This window comes from Heteronotia binoei, chromosome 10 (assembly GCF_032191835.1).
Source record: "Heteronotia binoei isolate CCM8104 ecotype False Entrance Well chromosome 10, APGP_CSIRO_Hbin_v1, whole genome shotgun sequence".
NCBI classification, from domain to species: domain Eukaryota; kingdom Metazoa; phylum Chordata; class Lepidosauria; order Squamata; family Gekkonidae; genus Heteronotia; species Heteronotia binoei.
This window is the reverse complement of record NC_083232.1, coordinates 7,776,491-7,791,869: the sequence shown is the minus strand read 5'-3', so window position 1 is coordinate 7,791,869 and position 15,379 is coordinate 7,776,491. Positions and strand designations below refer to the sequence as shown.

At 46.1% G+C, this 15,379-nt stretch overlaps 1 protein-coding gene across 1 annotated transcript in view; it reads right to left on the bottom strand.

The window, feature by feature from the left end:
- Nucleotides 1–15,379, bottom strand: part of OBSCN (obscurin, cytoskeletal calmodulin and titin-interacting RhoGEF) — a 294,242-nt gene that overhangs the window by 79,530 nt on the left and 199,333 nt on the right. The window contains 6 exon segments of the mRNA XM_060248274.1: nucleotides 459–537; nucleotides 3,613–3,891; nucleotides 4,656–5,964; nucleotides 7,751–8,007; nucleotides 12,323–12,595; nucleotides 13,693–13,965. Of these exon segments, the coding sequence (XP_060104257.1) occupies nucleotides 459–537; nucleotides 3,613–3,891; nucleotides 4,656–5,964; nucleotides 7,751–8,007; nucleotides 12,323–12,595; nucleotides 13,693–13,965 (2,470 nt within the window).

The window sequence follows — 15,379 nt, the reverse complement described above, 5'->3', positions numbered from 1 at the left end:
GGCTCTCCAGGGTCTCAAGCTGAGGTTTTTCACACCTATTTGCCTGGATCCTTTTAGTTGGAGATGCCGGGTATTGATCCTGGGACCTTCTGCTAACCAAGCAGATGCTCTACCACTGAGCCACCGTGCCTCCCCGAGTTTAGCCTCCAGGGTCCCATTTTGGTTGCCACAAGAAAAGCCCTGGCTAAAACCTTGGAAAACGTCAGTTCTCTTTGCACCACCTAAGTTATTAATAGGCAAGAAAGGCAAAAAGTCACATGACATCTTAGCAAAGAACGGGTGTGTTGCGGGTTAAGCTTCCTAAAGCGAGAGACCATTCCACCGAACGAAAGCATGTTCACCCAATTAATGAAGTAGAATAGATCCTTGTGTAAGGAAGACACTTTCTCGTGTGCTGCAACAGCAAAGCAGGTTAGGTCAGGGTAAACGTTCTCGAACATATAATGTTGATACTTTACCTGGAGAAATATCCCTTGGCGCTGTAGTAGGATGAGGTCTCCGTTGCGTCTCCAGCTGTGTCGTAATCGGTACTGGTCACTAATCAATAAAAAAAGAAAAATTTCATGTGCAATGTGCTACTTTTACACTGGTGTTTCCTCTAAGAAGAGCCCCGTGGTGCAGAGTGTTAAAGCTGCAGCACTGCAGTCCTAAGCTCTGCTCATGACCTGAGTTCGATCCCCGGCGGAAGCTGGCTTTTCAGGTAGCCAGCTCGAGGTTGACTCAGCCTTTCGTCCTTCCGAGGTCGGTCAAATGAGTACCCAGCTTGCTGGGGGGGGAAGTACTGATTGTACTGATTTTTTGTAACCAAGATAGCCAGGATTTGAACATCTAGGTTGGGACAAGCAAGCCGAATCAATCTGTTAATACCATCTTTGCCACCCTACCTAATTGTGAGTTATGGCATAATTGTTTTAAATTTAAACTGTTTTAGCTGTTTTCATTGTTTTAAATTGATTTGATTGTTTTAGCATGTTGGAAGCCGCCCTGAGCCCACTATGGGAAAGGGCGGCCTATACATCTACGAAAATAATAATAATAATAATAATAATAATAATAATAATAATAATAATAATAATAATAATAATAATAATAATAATAATAATAATAATAATAATAAGAAGAAGAAGAAGAAGAAGAAGAAGAAGAAGAAGAAGAAGAAGAAGAAGAAGAAGTTTTTTTTATATCCCACTCTTCCCGCCAAGGCAGGCTCAGGGCGGCTAACAAGACATGATGTGTACCATGATTATAATACAATTCATATGATAAAATTCAATTAATAAATACAGTTAAAACAGTTACATAAAATTTTAAAAACCACAATAAATTAGGGGTGCTACATTTCAGTGAAATATAAATCCAGATGGCCAGATGTCACTTTCAGTGTTCCACCTTATAGGCTTGTTGAAAGAGGGTAGTTTTGCAAGCCCTGCGGAACTGGTTAAAGTCCCACAGGGCTCGCACTTCCTCCAGTAGCTGATTCCACCAATGGGGAGCCATTATTGAGAAGGCCTGCTCCCTTGTTACTTTCAGTTTGGCCTCCTTTGGGCCAGGGATTTTTAGGAGACTTTGGGAGCTGGATCTCAGTGCTCTCTGGGGAACATATGGAGAGAGGCGGTCCCTAAGGTAGGCAGGTCCTCGGCCATATAGGGCTTTAAAGGTAATAAGTAGCACCTTGTAGCGAACTCGGAATATGATTGGAAGCCAGTGCAGCTCCCTCAGCCCAGGCTGCACGTGTTCCCACCGAGGTAGTCCCACTAATAGCCTGGCCGCCGCATTCTGCACTAGCTGCAGTTTCCGAGTTCGGCACAGGGGCAGCCCCATGTAGAGGGCATTACAGTAGTCTAATCTCGAGGTGACCGTTGCATGGATCACTGTTGCTAGGTCGCTACGTTCCAAGAAGGGGGCCAGCTGCCTCAAACCTTCTAAGATGGAAGAAGGCGGATTTAGCCGTAGAGGCTAAATAAAATAGCCGTAGAGCCGTAAATAAAAGCGTAGAGGACTGGGGAAGGCAATGGCAAACCACCCCGTAAAAAGTCTGCCATGAAAACGTTGTGAAAGCAATGTCACCCCAGAGTCAGAAATGACTGGTGCTTGCACAGGGGACCTTTCCTTCCTACTTGGTTTTAGAGGAGCCCCTTGGTTCAGAGTGGCCAGCTGTTATATTGAAGTCCGAGCTGTGCTCATGACCTGAGCTCGATCCCGGCAGAAGCTGGGTTCAGATAGCCGGCTCCAGGTTGACTCAGCCTTCCATCCTTCCGAGGTCAGTAAAATGAGTCCCCAGCCTGCTGGGGGGAAAGTGTAGATGACTGGGGAAGGCAATGGCAAACCACCCTGTAAAAAGTCTGCCATGAAAATGTGAATGCAATGTCACCCCAGAGTCGGAAACGACTGGTGCTTGCACAGGGGACCTTTCCTTTCCTCTAATATAATTACAGCCCTGTGCCGCAGAGTGGTAAAGCTGCAGTACTGCAGTCGGAGCCCTCTGCTCACAACCTGAGTTCTATCCCAGCGGAAGCTGGGTTCAGGTAGCCGGTCCAAGGTTGACTCAGCCTTCCATCTTTCCGAGGTCGGTAAAATTAGTCCCCAGCTTGTTGGGGGGAAAGCGTAGAGGACTGGGGAAGGCAATGGCAAACCACCCCGTAAAAAGTCTGCTGTGAAAATGTGAATGCAACGACACCCCAGAGTCGGAAACGACCGGTGCTTGCCCAGGGGACCTTTCTTTTCCCTTCCTTTAAGAAGCACAGTACAGACAAGCGGGATTGAGATGGCAAGAGGGTAATGTAAGTCACTGTCAGTTGCCTGGTCCCCGCTGGCTATCAGCAGGGGATGGGAATTAGGTCCTCAAATCTGGGTTGGGAAATTCCTGCAGTTTTGAGGATGGAGCCTGGGGAAGACAGGGATCTCAGTGGGGGATAATGCCAAAGAATCCACCCTCCAAAGCAGCCATTTTCTCCAGGGGGACTGACCTCTATAGTCTGGAGATGAGCTGTAATGCCGAGGGATCCCCTATCGGGGGAGGGGGAAGATATATATATTTTAAAATGAACTTTGCTGTTCCACATCGTTACACTTTATGTGGTCCTTGGTAATAGGGTTGCCAATCCCCAGGTTTGGAGACCTTCCCCCCGCTTCAGGGTTGTCAGAAAGCGAGGGGAGGGGAGGGAAATGTCTGCTGGGAACTCTATTATTCCCTATGGAGATTTATTCCCACAGAAAATCATGCAGAATTGATCTGCGGGTATCTGGGGCTCTGGGGGGGGCTGTTTTTTGAGGTAGAGGCACCAAATTTTCAGTACAGCATCTAGTGCCTCTCCCCAAAATACCCCCCGAGTTTCAAAACAATTGGACCAGGGGGTCCAATTCTATGAGCCCCAAAAGAAGGTGCCCCTATCCTTCATTATTTCCTAAGGAAGGAAGGCATTGAAAAGGGGTGCCGTCCCTTTAAATGTGATGGCCAGAACTCTCCTTGGAGTTCAATTATGCTTGTCACAGCCTTGATCTTGGCTCCACCCCTAATGTCTCCTGGCTCCACCCCCCAAAGTCTCCTGGCTCCACCCCCAAAGTCCCTAGATATTTCTTAAATTGGACTTGGCAATCCTACTTGGTACTCACAGTCCACGCGGAGCTCCGCTTTAGTGGAAGACACGCCCATGCTGTTTTCAGCCAGACAGCGGTAGACCCCCATGTCAAGAGGGACCACCGCAGTGATAATCAGCTGGTGGCAGCCTTCCTGGTCCTCGTTGATCATGTAGTGGTCATCCTCTTCGATAACTCTCCCATCCTTGAACCAGCGGACAGTAGGGGTCGGCTTGCCGATAACGACGCAGTCGAAGCTGACCGGGTAGCCGTCCTGCACCTCTTGGTTCTGAAGCTCAGTTATGAAGATGGGAGCTGGAATGATTTTGAGGAGCGTGATTGAAAGGAAGTGAGTTCAGCCAGCTCTGAGTCAACCAAGAACACTTGATTGCAAGAAGAAACAGTCACAGAGGCAAAATGCCACTGTATACAATCTAGTCATGGTTAACATGCCCCCCCCTAGCAGGCAACAGTGACTCCTATTGGCTCACTCCAGAATCTGACTGTGTATTATGGTTGTTATGGTATTATGGTTGTTTTGATGAAAGCAATATATGTGGGTTAAATACAATTATTTATATGCAAATGGTTTTTCTTGTTTATGTAATTTGATATAGAGGCTGGTTTCACGTGGGGCTTTTTGCTTTTTGTTTCCTTATAACCTGGAAGCGACAACAGGTAGTTCTAGGAACTGACTGAAAAAAATCTATGGTTTTACCATAGAGTTTCTGGCATTTCCTAGAGCTATCCATTCTCATTTACAAGTTGAACTTGGAGGTGATGCAATGATGCCAGCAGTGTGGCATGCCCCCCCATCCCTCTGCCCCCCCCAACTCTTCCTCTAGTCCCTTGGCAAGCACCAGGGCACAGTCCATTCTCAGAAGTATCATTTTAGATAGGTCCTGAGGAACTGTGAGCTATTATAAATATTCCATGCAACAAAGCAGAGCTCAGAGTACGACCTGATATAATTCCAGTTCCCCAGCTAAACAGATATTAGGCCTGGTCAATATCTGAGCACATCTTTTCAAGCACTGGCATCTACCTGTTCCTTTAAAACATTTGCATGCGTGACTTACCAGTATCAGAGGTTAGCAGAGGAGGGGGTGGCCGTTTCACCAAAGTCCGTAGCTGCCCTGCAGCAGGAGGAGTAGCTTTCCCTATGCGCAACTCGACCTTTTTACTGCCTTGATCCAGGATATCAATCTCCACCGCGATACCCATGGCAGCAAACATTTCTCTAAACCGGCTGGCTGCCGTCTTGGCCTCCGACATAACTTCAAACTTGATATAGATGTACGTTTCGTCTTCACGGTAGGTCTGGTGGTCCACAGGCTCTATATCTCCCTCGTCAGCGCTGACAAAGAGCTCCTCCTCCACGTCTGAAATCTCGGTGGAGATCTTGGACTTGAACAGCTTGTGAAGCCTCCTCCCTGCTTTTCGGAAGGCGTCGTCCAACTCGCTGCCTGAAGAGCTCTCTGTTTCACTCTCAACAGGCTTCTTGGTAGGTTTGTGCTTGCGCTGAGGTGCTAGAGGTGGGGCACTCACCATCACCTTGGCGCTGTGGGAGACCTTGCCAAATTTATTGGATGCCTCGCACGTGTACTTGCCCACGTCGTTCATCTCCAGGCCAGTGATAATCAGAGAGCAGGTCCCGTCGCTATAGTTGTCGATGTGGCAATGGCGCCCGTCTAAGATTTCACTACCGTCTTTCAACCAGCGGACCACCATATCGGTTTTGCTTTGGGCCACGCATTCCAGATGAAGGTTGCCTCCTGGCTCACCCGAAAAGTCCTTGAAGGTCTCAGCAAACACTGGGCATTCTTGCTGCTTGATCTCCTTCCGCACTTTGTAGCCTTTGAAAGCGGCCTGGATTTTGACAGCTGCTTGAGCCATGGAAGGGTCATCCAGGTCTCCTTCTAGGACCTCCGGTTCAGCCGGTTTGGCGAGAGAGGCTCGTTCAGTAGTTGTGATGGTGGTCTTCTCCCACTGTTTCCCTGCAGAGACAGTCTGGACTTTGCTGCTAACACTGATGGAGCCGGCTTGTTTGAGGTAGCTGGTTAGGGAAGGAGTCCCAGCTCTCGACTCGTCGTCCGAACTGGTAAATGAGAAGTCTGCTTCTCCTGCTCTCGTTGACTCATCGCAAGTGGAGTATTCCTCTGAGTAGGGGGCTCTCTCAGCTTCTTCCTTCTTCTGTTTCTGAAGCTTGTCGTCTTCTTCTGGCAGTTCGCTGATGGAGTCAAGGGTCGGCTCCCTGCTCATCCGACGCTTCTTAGAGACCGCTTCCCACAGGAGGTGAAGATCACCCTCCTGAGCGGCTTCAGGTGGCAAACTGGGTTGCAGCTGCCCGTCCACCATCTCGCCCAGCTCCTTGGCAATGGGAGTTAACTTTGACACTGTGGAAACAAATGAGAATTGGACGAGTTTCATTATGGCAAGGAATTTTTTTACATGAGGGAACTCTACGACCATACGAAGCTGTCTTATACTGCATCAGACCTTTGGTCCATCAAAGTCGGTATCGTCCACTCAGAGTGGCTGTGGCTCTCCAGGGTTTCAAGCAGAGGTCTTTCGTATCACCGACTACTTGGTCTTTTTAACTGGAGATGCCGGGGATTGAACCTGGGACCTTCCGCATGTTGAGCAGATGCTCTGCCAGTGAGCCACGGCCCCTTCCGCTATGCTTTTAACAACTATATAAAAGCATAACAACAGTGGTAAAAGCAGGCCTCTTCCATCACAGTGGATTTAGGAAAATTATAATTTGAAACACAACGTATGCCCACAACTTCAACATCAGGAGCAAACCAAGTAGCAGTCTCTGTTCTATTGAAAACCATTCCTGCCTACAGTAACAGAAGTAATCAAGCCTGCAGACAAAAGTCAACTACAGCGCGCCACCATTCTCACACTATTACAGTGCAAGCAGATTTGATTTCTCAATTGTTTCAGTGTCTGGAATAGGTCATCCCCATTTTGTGCACAGAGCAGTTTCAGTATCAAAGAGATCAGAAGCATCCTTACTCACACGGAAGCTCTATGGGAACACTGAAATCTTCCAAAGGTTTTTGGTCTGAGCTTTCATCCAACCCAGACGCAATGTAAAAAAATGCACTGCATTTTGCACAATGCCAACAAATGCGAGCCTATTAAACTCGTTGTTACTGAGTAGTAGCTCGTTGTAGGCACCGACAAAGACCTTTTCCACGTACTCTCTTTTTTCTCATTTAATTTTTTATTAATAAAATATAACACAGTATAACGTATCATAAATAATCAAGTAATTCTAAAGCAAGAAAAACAGCTCTACAAACTTAAATGCAATTCTCAGACAAACAAGCCCAAGAGAATATAATACATGAGATTTAAGTGTTTAAAGACTTACTGTATGCTCATTCAAAAGTAAATCGTTGAAACGTATAATGGATTACATTCTCATGTCGTAAATTCCTGTTTCTTCAGGTTTGTTCTGTTCCGTGTATGGTTTGCTCCCTCTAGTGGTTGTTTCAATATTACATCGGTTTATATCAAGCATATCTCCCTGCAGATTTGAACTACAGGTTTTTATGCCAGACATAGGGCACTTTCACATGTAAACAACCCAGCTTTAATTCACTTCAGTGACCATTTGCAAGTGGATTTTGCCATCTCACGCAGTAAAATTCAGTTGCAAAGTGCATTGAAAGTTGATTGAAAGCGTGTTATTTAGTGTGGGTGAAAATGCCTATAAACTGGTGTGGTATCGAACCGACCACTAGAGGCAGCAAAGCACATGCAGAACAGACTCCCGCCCCCAAGATACAGGAACTTACAAGTAAGGGGAAAAAAGAATACAGAAAAATCCACAGATGTATTTACAGGGGTGGAATTCTAGCAGGAGCTCCTTTGCATATTAGGCCACCTCCCCGATGTAGCCAATCCTTCAAGAGTTTACAAAGCTCTTTTTTGTAAGCTCCTGGAGGATTGGCTACATCAGGGGGCTGTGGCCTAATATGCAAAGGAGCTCCTGCTAGAATTCTACCCTTGTGTATTCATAGACCACAAATCTGAGTTTATAATGGAAACAAAAAGCGTTTTCATAGGCATGGACTCACTAAGACAGTGAAGACTGTGAAACAGAAATGCAAATGCTTAAACATCAGAAATAGCAAAACGAAATACCTTCGGCAGAAACTTTGGCCGAAGTTTTTATATCAGGAGAGGCCATGCAGGTATATGATCCCTGATCATCCGTTTTAAAATCATGAATGATGAGCATCTGTTTTTTGCCTTCAGCGATAAGTTCGTATCTTCCCCCAGGCTGGACCGGTTCTTTTCCTTTGAACCAGACGACATCTTGGGATTCTTTGGATAATTCACACTGCAATTGTACCTTCTGCCCTTCTGCAACAGACTTGTCAACCAAAGGCTTACTGACTCCCGTTGTAGACTCTAGAATCGGATGCAACGAAACCAACGAATACAAAATGAATTTTGCAACTCCGGGGAGCGAAATAACTATCAAGCCGAGAAATTATCAGAGAAAAACATTAAGAAATATCAATATTGATACTGTTCTTATGTTTTTTATGCATAAATTGATTTACAAGTTATTTATTTATTTTTTATTTATTTATGATTTATATCCGGCCCTTCCCACAAAAGTGGCTCAGGGCGGCTCACAACAGATAATAAGACATAAAATTAAATTAGCATTTAAATATATAAGCAGTTAAAACAGTCAAAACATTTAAAACCTTAAAACATCGAACCTTATAACAGTATGAATAGCAAGAATCTGGTAAAGATACATTAGTTTCCCATATCAGTTAGGTGTAAGCTAACCGGAAGAGGGTCGCCTTACAGGCCCTGCGGAACTGAATAAGGTCCCGCAGGGCCCTCACCTCCTCCGGTAGCTGGTTCCACCATGTAGGGGCCATAACAGAGAAGGCCCTGTCCCTAGTAGATTTAAGGCGGGCTTCTTTTGGCCCAGGGATAGCGAGAAGGTTTTGGGTTCCCGACCTCAGTACTCTCTGGGGAACATGTGGGGAGAGACGGTCCTTCAGGTAGGCAGGTCCCAGGCCATATAGGGCTTTAAAGGTAATAACCAGCACCTTGTACCGAACTCGGTATTACCAGGATGTTACAGGCTGAAGCCAGGGCAAAGTGGCCAACGTACCCGTTTGGGTAATGCATACACAGGCTCTCAGAAACAAACCACGGTAATCCATATTTTTGCAACCTCACAGTTGGACTACAAGGGGCTGTCCCTGAAGACTCCCCATACACTGCAAGTGGTTCAAAATTTGGCAGCCTAATTATTATTGCCGGGGGATAGGCAAAAAGGAACGCACCTTGGCTATTTTAAAACAGCTCAATTGGCTGCCTGTTTGTTTCCTAGTTCAATTCAAGATGTTCATTATGACTTTTTGGAGCACTTCACGGCCCAGACCCACGATGTCTGAAGGCTCAGTATTCCCTGTGTCTCTATTTAATGCCCATCACATTCCTGTAGCTGCCACCTTCTGGGTGTCTCCCCCACTTAAAGCGGACTACCTGGCATCTACTAGAGCCCACTCTTTTTCAACAGTGGCTTCCAGTTTGAGAGCCAGTTTGGTGTAGTGGTTAAGTGAGTGGACTCTTATCTGGGAGAACCAAGTTTGATTCCCCACTCCTCCACTTGCAGCTGCTGGAATGGCCTTGGGTTAGCCATGCTCTGGCAGAGGTTGTCCTTGAAAGGGCAACTGCTGTGAGAGCCCTCTCAGCCCCACCCACCTCACAGGGTGTCTGTTGTGGGGGGAGAAGACATGGGAGATTGTAAGCCGCTCTGAGTCTCTGATTCAGAGAGAAGGGCGGGGTATAAATCTGCAATTCTTCTTCTTCTTCACTTTGTGGAATCGGCTCCTTTGGAAGGCGAGGAGCACATCATTCCTAAAAATTCCTGGAAGGCACTCCAGGGCTGTTTCATTTCCATGGGTGTCAAAGGGGTTTGAGCTGCAGACAGTTTCTTGGGGAGGGGGGTTAATTGGTTTTCTTTTATTACAGGCAATTTCAGATTAGAATTATAAAACTCCCTGAGCTGTAACGGAAAGACATAAGAACATAAGAGAAGCCATGTTGGATCAGGCCACACACTGTGGCTAATAGCCACTGATGGACCTCTGCTCCATATTTTTATCCAATCCCCTCTTGAAGCTGGCTATGCTTGTAGCCGCCGCCACCTCCTGTGGCAGTGAGTTCACCTCCTGTGGCAGTGAGTTCGCATGTTAATCACCCTTTGGGTGAAGAAGGACTTTCTTTTATCCTTTTTAACCTGACTGCTCAGCAATTTCATCGAATGGCCACGAGTTCTTGTATTGTGAGAAAGGGAGAAAAGGACTTCTTCCTCTACTTTCCCCATCCCATGCATAATCTTATAAACCTCTATCATGTCACCCTGCAGTCGACGTTTCTCCAAGCTAAAGAGCCCCAAGTGTTTTAACCTTTTTTCACAGGGAAAGTGCTCCAAACCTTTAATCATTCTAGCTGCCCTTTTCTGGACTTTTTCCAATGCTATAATATCCTTTTTGAGGTGCGGTGACCAGAATTGTACACAGTATTCTAAATGAGGCCGCACCATCGATTTATACAGGGGCATGATGATACTGGCTGATTTGTTTCCAATTTCCTTTCAGACAAGAGATTTGAGATTAGACTAGATGACCCTGAAGGTCCCTTCCAACTCTTTCATTCTATGATTCTATGACTTAGCCCAAGGGTCCCTCCTAACCATGGCAGCTGCCAATACCATTTTTGGCGTCTGCCTCATGTTTTTATAAAGTGGGTATGACCAGGCTTCTGACTGATCCCTGGAAATCTGATTGGTTGCATCGATTTTTTAAGAAAACGTTGCTCTGGCAGAAGCTACCACCACTGTGCAAGGATTTTCACCGCCTAAATGAAGGTAAACGGCCATGTTGTTACTGAATCCACCTCTTGCAACTGCCATTTTGTGGCAGCACCCACCATGCTGTCAGAATTCCCAAGTCCCCTGCAGATTCAAGAAAGTTGGGATAGATAGATAGATAGATGAATTTATTGTCATTGTTCTCAACAAAAAGAGAGCAACGAAATGAGGTGCTCTTCCACAAACATACCAACACATCAAACACACATATTCATAAACCATTTAAATACATCTGAAACCATTAAACCATTTAAACCATTAAAACCATTTAAATACATCTAAAACGGATAAACATTCATAAAACCATTAAAACCATTTAAACCCTTAAATAAACATTCATAAAACCATTAAACATTCATAAAACCATTAAAACCATTTAAACCATTAAATACATCTAAAACAGATAATCCTTCATAACCCTGCATTTAACCTAACCACAGCACTTGGATAGAAACTGTCCTTAAATCTGTTTGTCCTAGCCTTCAACACTCTATATCGTCTACCTGACGGTAAGATCTCAAAAAGCAAATGGCCCAGATGTGTATGGTCCCTTAGGATCATTTGTATCTTCCTTTTACATGCCATATTATACAGATCCACCAATGAGGGGAGAGAACATCCACAAATCTTTTGTGCTCTTCTCGTCACTCTTTGGAGCACCCTTCTCTCTGCTTCCGTGCAGCTCCCAAACCACGCGCAGAGGCAATAAGATAAAATGCTCTCAATGGAACTACGATAAAAGGCAACCAGCAGACTCCCTGACAGTTGTAGTGATCTTAAGAGTCTTAAGTAGTATAGTCGTTGCTGGGCCTTTTTCTCTAGAGCTAAAGTATTTGCCCCCCATGTTAGATCCTGTTTCATGGTAATTCCCAGAAACTTCCATTCTGTCACCTGTTCTACCATAACACCATCAATAAACAACGGCTGGGTGTCCAAACTACTCTTCCTGTAATCCACTATAATTTCCTTCGTCTTATTTATATTTAAAATAAGATTATTTACTTTACACCAAAGGGACAGCTGTTGAACTTCCCTCCTGTACGCAGACTCATCATCTTCAGAGATGAGCCCTACCAACGTTGTATCATCTGCATACTTAATGATTTTGTTACTCAGACTGCTGGAAACACAATCAGATGTGTAAATAGTGAAAAGAAGTGGACTCAAGACACATCCCTGAGGGGTGCCAGTATTTAAGATCTTCACGGAGGAAATATATCCATCCATTTTAACCCTTTGTGAACGACCTGACAAAAAATTCAAAATCCACTCACATATAGAGTCCGACAGCTTCAAATCTTTAAGCTTAGACAACAATCTATGGGGTGATATTGTATTAAAAGCAGAACTAAAATCTGCAAACAACATTCTAACATACGTCCCCTTTTTATCCAAATGCGATAAAGCAGTATAAAGAACAGTATTAACAGCATCCTCAGTAGATCTATTTTTCCTGTAAGCAAACTGATATTCATCAAAAATAACAGGAAGGCAGGAAATAATATATTTTCGAACTAATTGTTCAAAACACTTCATTATCACAGAAGTCAAGGCCACTGGCCTATAGTCATTTAAAACCTTTGCTGGCGTCCTCTTTGGTATTGGGACAATAAGGGAAGCCTTCAAACAAGTGGGGACCCCCGACTTGGGCTGAGGCATGGATATCCATAACCAACATGGCTCATTTTTCGCTCCTCCCTTCTGCCTAGAACAGAATCCCTTGGGCGATCAGCACAGCAGAGAGTGGAGACAACTGGAATGGAGCAGGATGCTGGCTCATTGGCACAACAGTAATTGGGAACGTGGCCCATCCCGACCTACCGATGACAGTTAACTTGGCAGACACAATGGCGTCCCTCGCGGCAAACGTCACCTCCCCAGAGTGATGCAGCTGAGCGTTCTTCAAGATGAGTTTGTAGCTATTCCCATCTGCCTGGATTTCCCAGTTCTCATCTGGCTGGATATCCACATCATTATTATACCAAGCAACCTCGTTAACGGGCACCGCTTCACTTAAAACACAGGTGAAGATCGCTCGGCCTCCAGCGGTGACCATAATGTCAGTCAGTGACTGCTGAAATTCCAGGCGCCATCCTGAAATTATACGGAAGTTAGTGATCAGTGCCTTCAAAACAAGGAATGGCTATGAATTAAGATCCTCCTGAAGAGTGGACTAACAGCAGCTGACAGGAAAGTTGAAGAGGCCTATCCTACAAGGTGTTCATATGAACCTATGAAGCTGCCTTCTATTGAATCAGACCCTCGGTCCATCAAAGTCAGTATTGTCTCCTCAGACTGCCAATGGCTCTCCAAGGTCTCAAGCTGAGGTTTTTCATGCCTATTTGCCTGGACCCTTTTTTGGAGATGCCGGGGATTGAACCTGGGACCTTCTGCTTACCAAGCAGATGCTCCACCACTGAGCCACCATCCCTCCCCTTAGACATATGAACATACATCAACCTATGAAGCTGCCTTCTACTGAATCAGACCCTCGGTCCATCAAAGTCAGTATTGTCTCCTCAGACTGCCAATGGCTCTCCAAGGTCTCAAGCTGAGGTTTTTCACGCCTATTTGCCTGGACCCTTTTTTAGTTGGAGATGACGGGGATTGAACCTGGGACCTTCTGCTTACCAAGCAGATGCTCCACCACTGAGCCACCATCCCTCCCCTTAGACATATGAACATACATCAACCTATGAAGCTGCCTTCTACTGAATCAGACCCTCGGTCCATCAAAGTCAGTATTGTCTCCTCAGACTGCCAATGGCTCTCCAAGGTCTCAAGCGGAGGTTTTTCACGCCTATTTGCTTGAACCTTTTTTAGTTGGAGATGCCGGGGATTGAACCTGGGACCGTCTGCTTACCAAGCAGATGCTCGACCACTGAGCCACCATTCCTCTTGTGTGGAGATGCTACCTGCCCTTGGAACCCACAGCTATGTTTAGAATGAGAAATCAGGGGTCTCTGAATTTGTACCCAGAACATCAAGGCTCTGAGATTAAAATAAAATTACGAGAAGAAGGAGAGATGGGGGAAATAATGCACTTTACTTTGTTCTTTTCTATCACCGTATCTTGGGTTTCTAGGGGCACAGGCAACATTACCTCCTGTCCCAATGTCACCACTTCCAACCCTCCCAGCCAGTAATCCTAGCTTCACCGGAGCTACAAGTCAATACAAGGTTGGCTTTACCTTTTACAGTCAAGAACGCAGATGTCACAACATCGCTGGTAAGGAAGGTCACCCTGCAGCTGTCTTGGGGTGTCAGATTTTTCAAGAGAAGGAGATGGCGCAGTCCGTTTTCAAAATAGACCATCTCGACATTTTCGGAAGTTTTAGCGGGTTCGTCGTCAATCAGCCAATTATAATTGTAGCTCTCTGGCTTGGAAAGGTAACATTCGAACAGGGCTTCACCTCCCTCCATGACCTCGACGTTCTCTAGGCCCTGAACAATCGTGTTCTTGGCTGTTTGGGGAAAAAAACACAAATCAGTTAAATCGTATTTGAGCATTACCTTGGAAAATATATGACATCACGTGGGTTAGGAAGAGATCATTAAAACGGCAACCAACTGGTTTTGCTATTGCAGTGATAAAAGGCTGGATCCAAAGTTTATACTTTAGTAACTGGAGAACTTTCCTCTAGAGCAAGAGTCTTGGATAATGGAAACTCTCCACTGTCAATGGAAAGTAATGTACAGATCCATTCGCTATCTTTCTTTAAGAGTCCTTGTGATATGACCAGACAGTTGCATATACCTCTAAACAATGGTACTTTCTTTGACTGCACGGTAACCATTTGCCTTTTTAGCAACCCTGGCTGGCATAAAGGAGGAAGACTTTGCAGCTAACTGCCTAGGTTCACAACAAGCTGGTCTTCCATTGTATACAGTGAACAGAAGTTGCCAGATTTGCACAGCGCCAACAGCTGACTCATTTGTTGCAAGCTGAAGAAGAGGCTGGGAGATTCACTTCAGCACAAGATCATAACTAAATCTCTGAATCCCTGAGCCAGGAGGCAACATCAGAGGAAGGCCTCGGCCTCTCTGCCCTGTTGCTGGCCCTCCAGAGGAAGCTGGGCTAGATGGACCTTCACTGGTCTGACCCAGCAGGGCTCTTCTGATGTTCTTCTCAGGGGAAGGCCTCAGCCTCTCTGCCCTGTTGTTGGCCCTCCAGAGGAACTGGTTGGCCCCTGTGTGAAACAGGATGCTGGACTAGATGGACCCTTGCTGGTCTGATCCAGCAGGGCTCTTCTGATGTTCTTATCAGGGGAAGACCTTGGCCTCTCTGCCCTGTTGTTGGCCCTCCAAAGGAACTGGTTGGCCCCTGTGTGAGACAGGATGCTGGACTAGATGGACCCTCACTGGTCTGATCCAGCAGGGCTCTTCTGATGTTCTTCTCAGGGGAAGGCCTCGGCCTCTCTGCCCTGTTGTTGGCCCTCCAGAAGAACTGGTTAGCCCCTGCGTGAGACAGGATGCTGGACTAGATGGACCCTCACTGGTCTGATCCAGCAGGGCTCTTCTGATGTTCTTCTCAGGGGAAGGCCTCAGCCTCTCTGCCCTGTTGTTGGCCCTCCAGAGGAACTGGTTAGCCCCTGTGTGAAACAGGATGCTGGACTAGATGGACCCTTGCTGGTCTGATCCAGCAGGGCTCTTCTGATGTTCTTCTCAGGGGAAGGCCTCAGCCTCTCTGCCCTGTTGTTGGCCCTCCAGAGGAACTGGTTAGCCCCTGTGTGAAACAGGATGCTGGACTAGATGGACCCTTGCTGGTCTGATCCAGCAGGGCTCTTCCGATGTTCTTATCAGGGAAAGACCTCGGCCTCTCTGCCCTGTTGTTGGCCCTCCAAAGGAACTGGTTGGCCCCTGTGTGAGACAGGATGC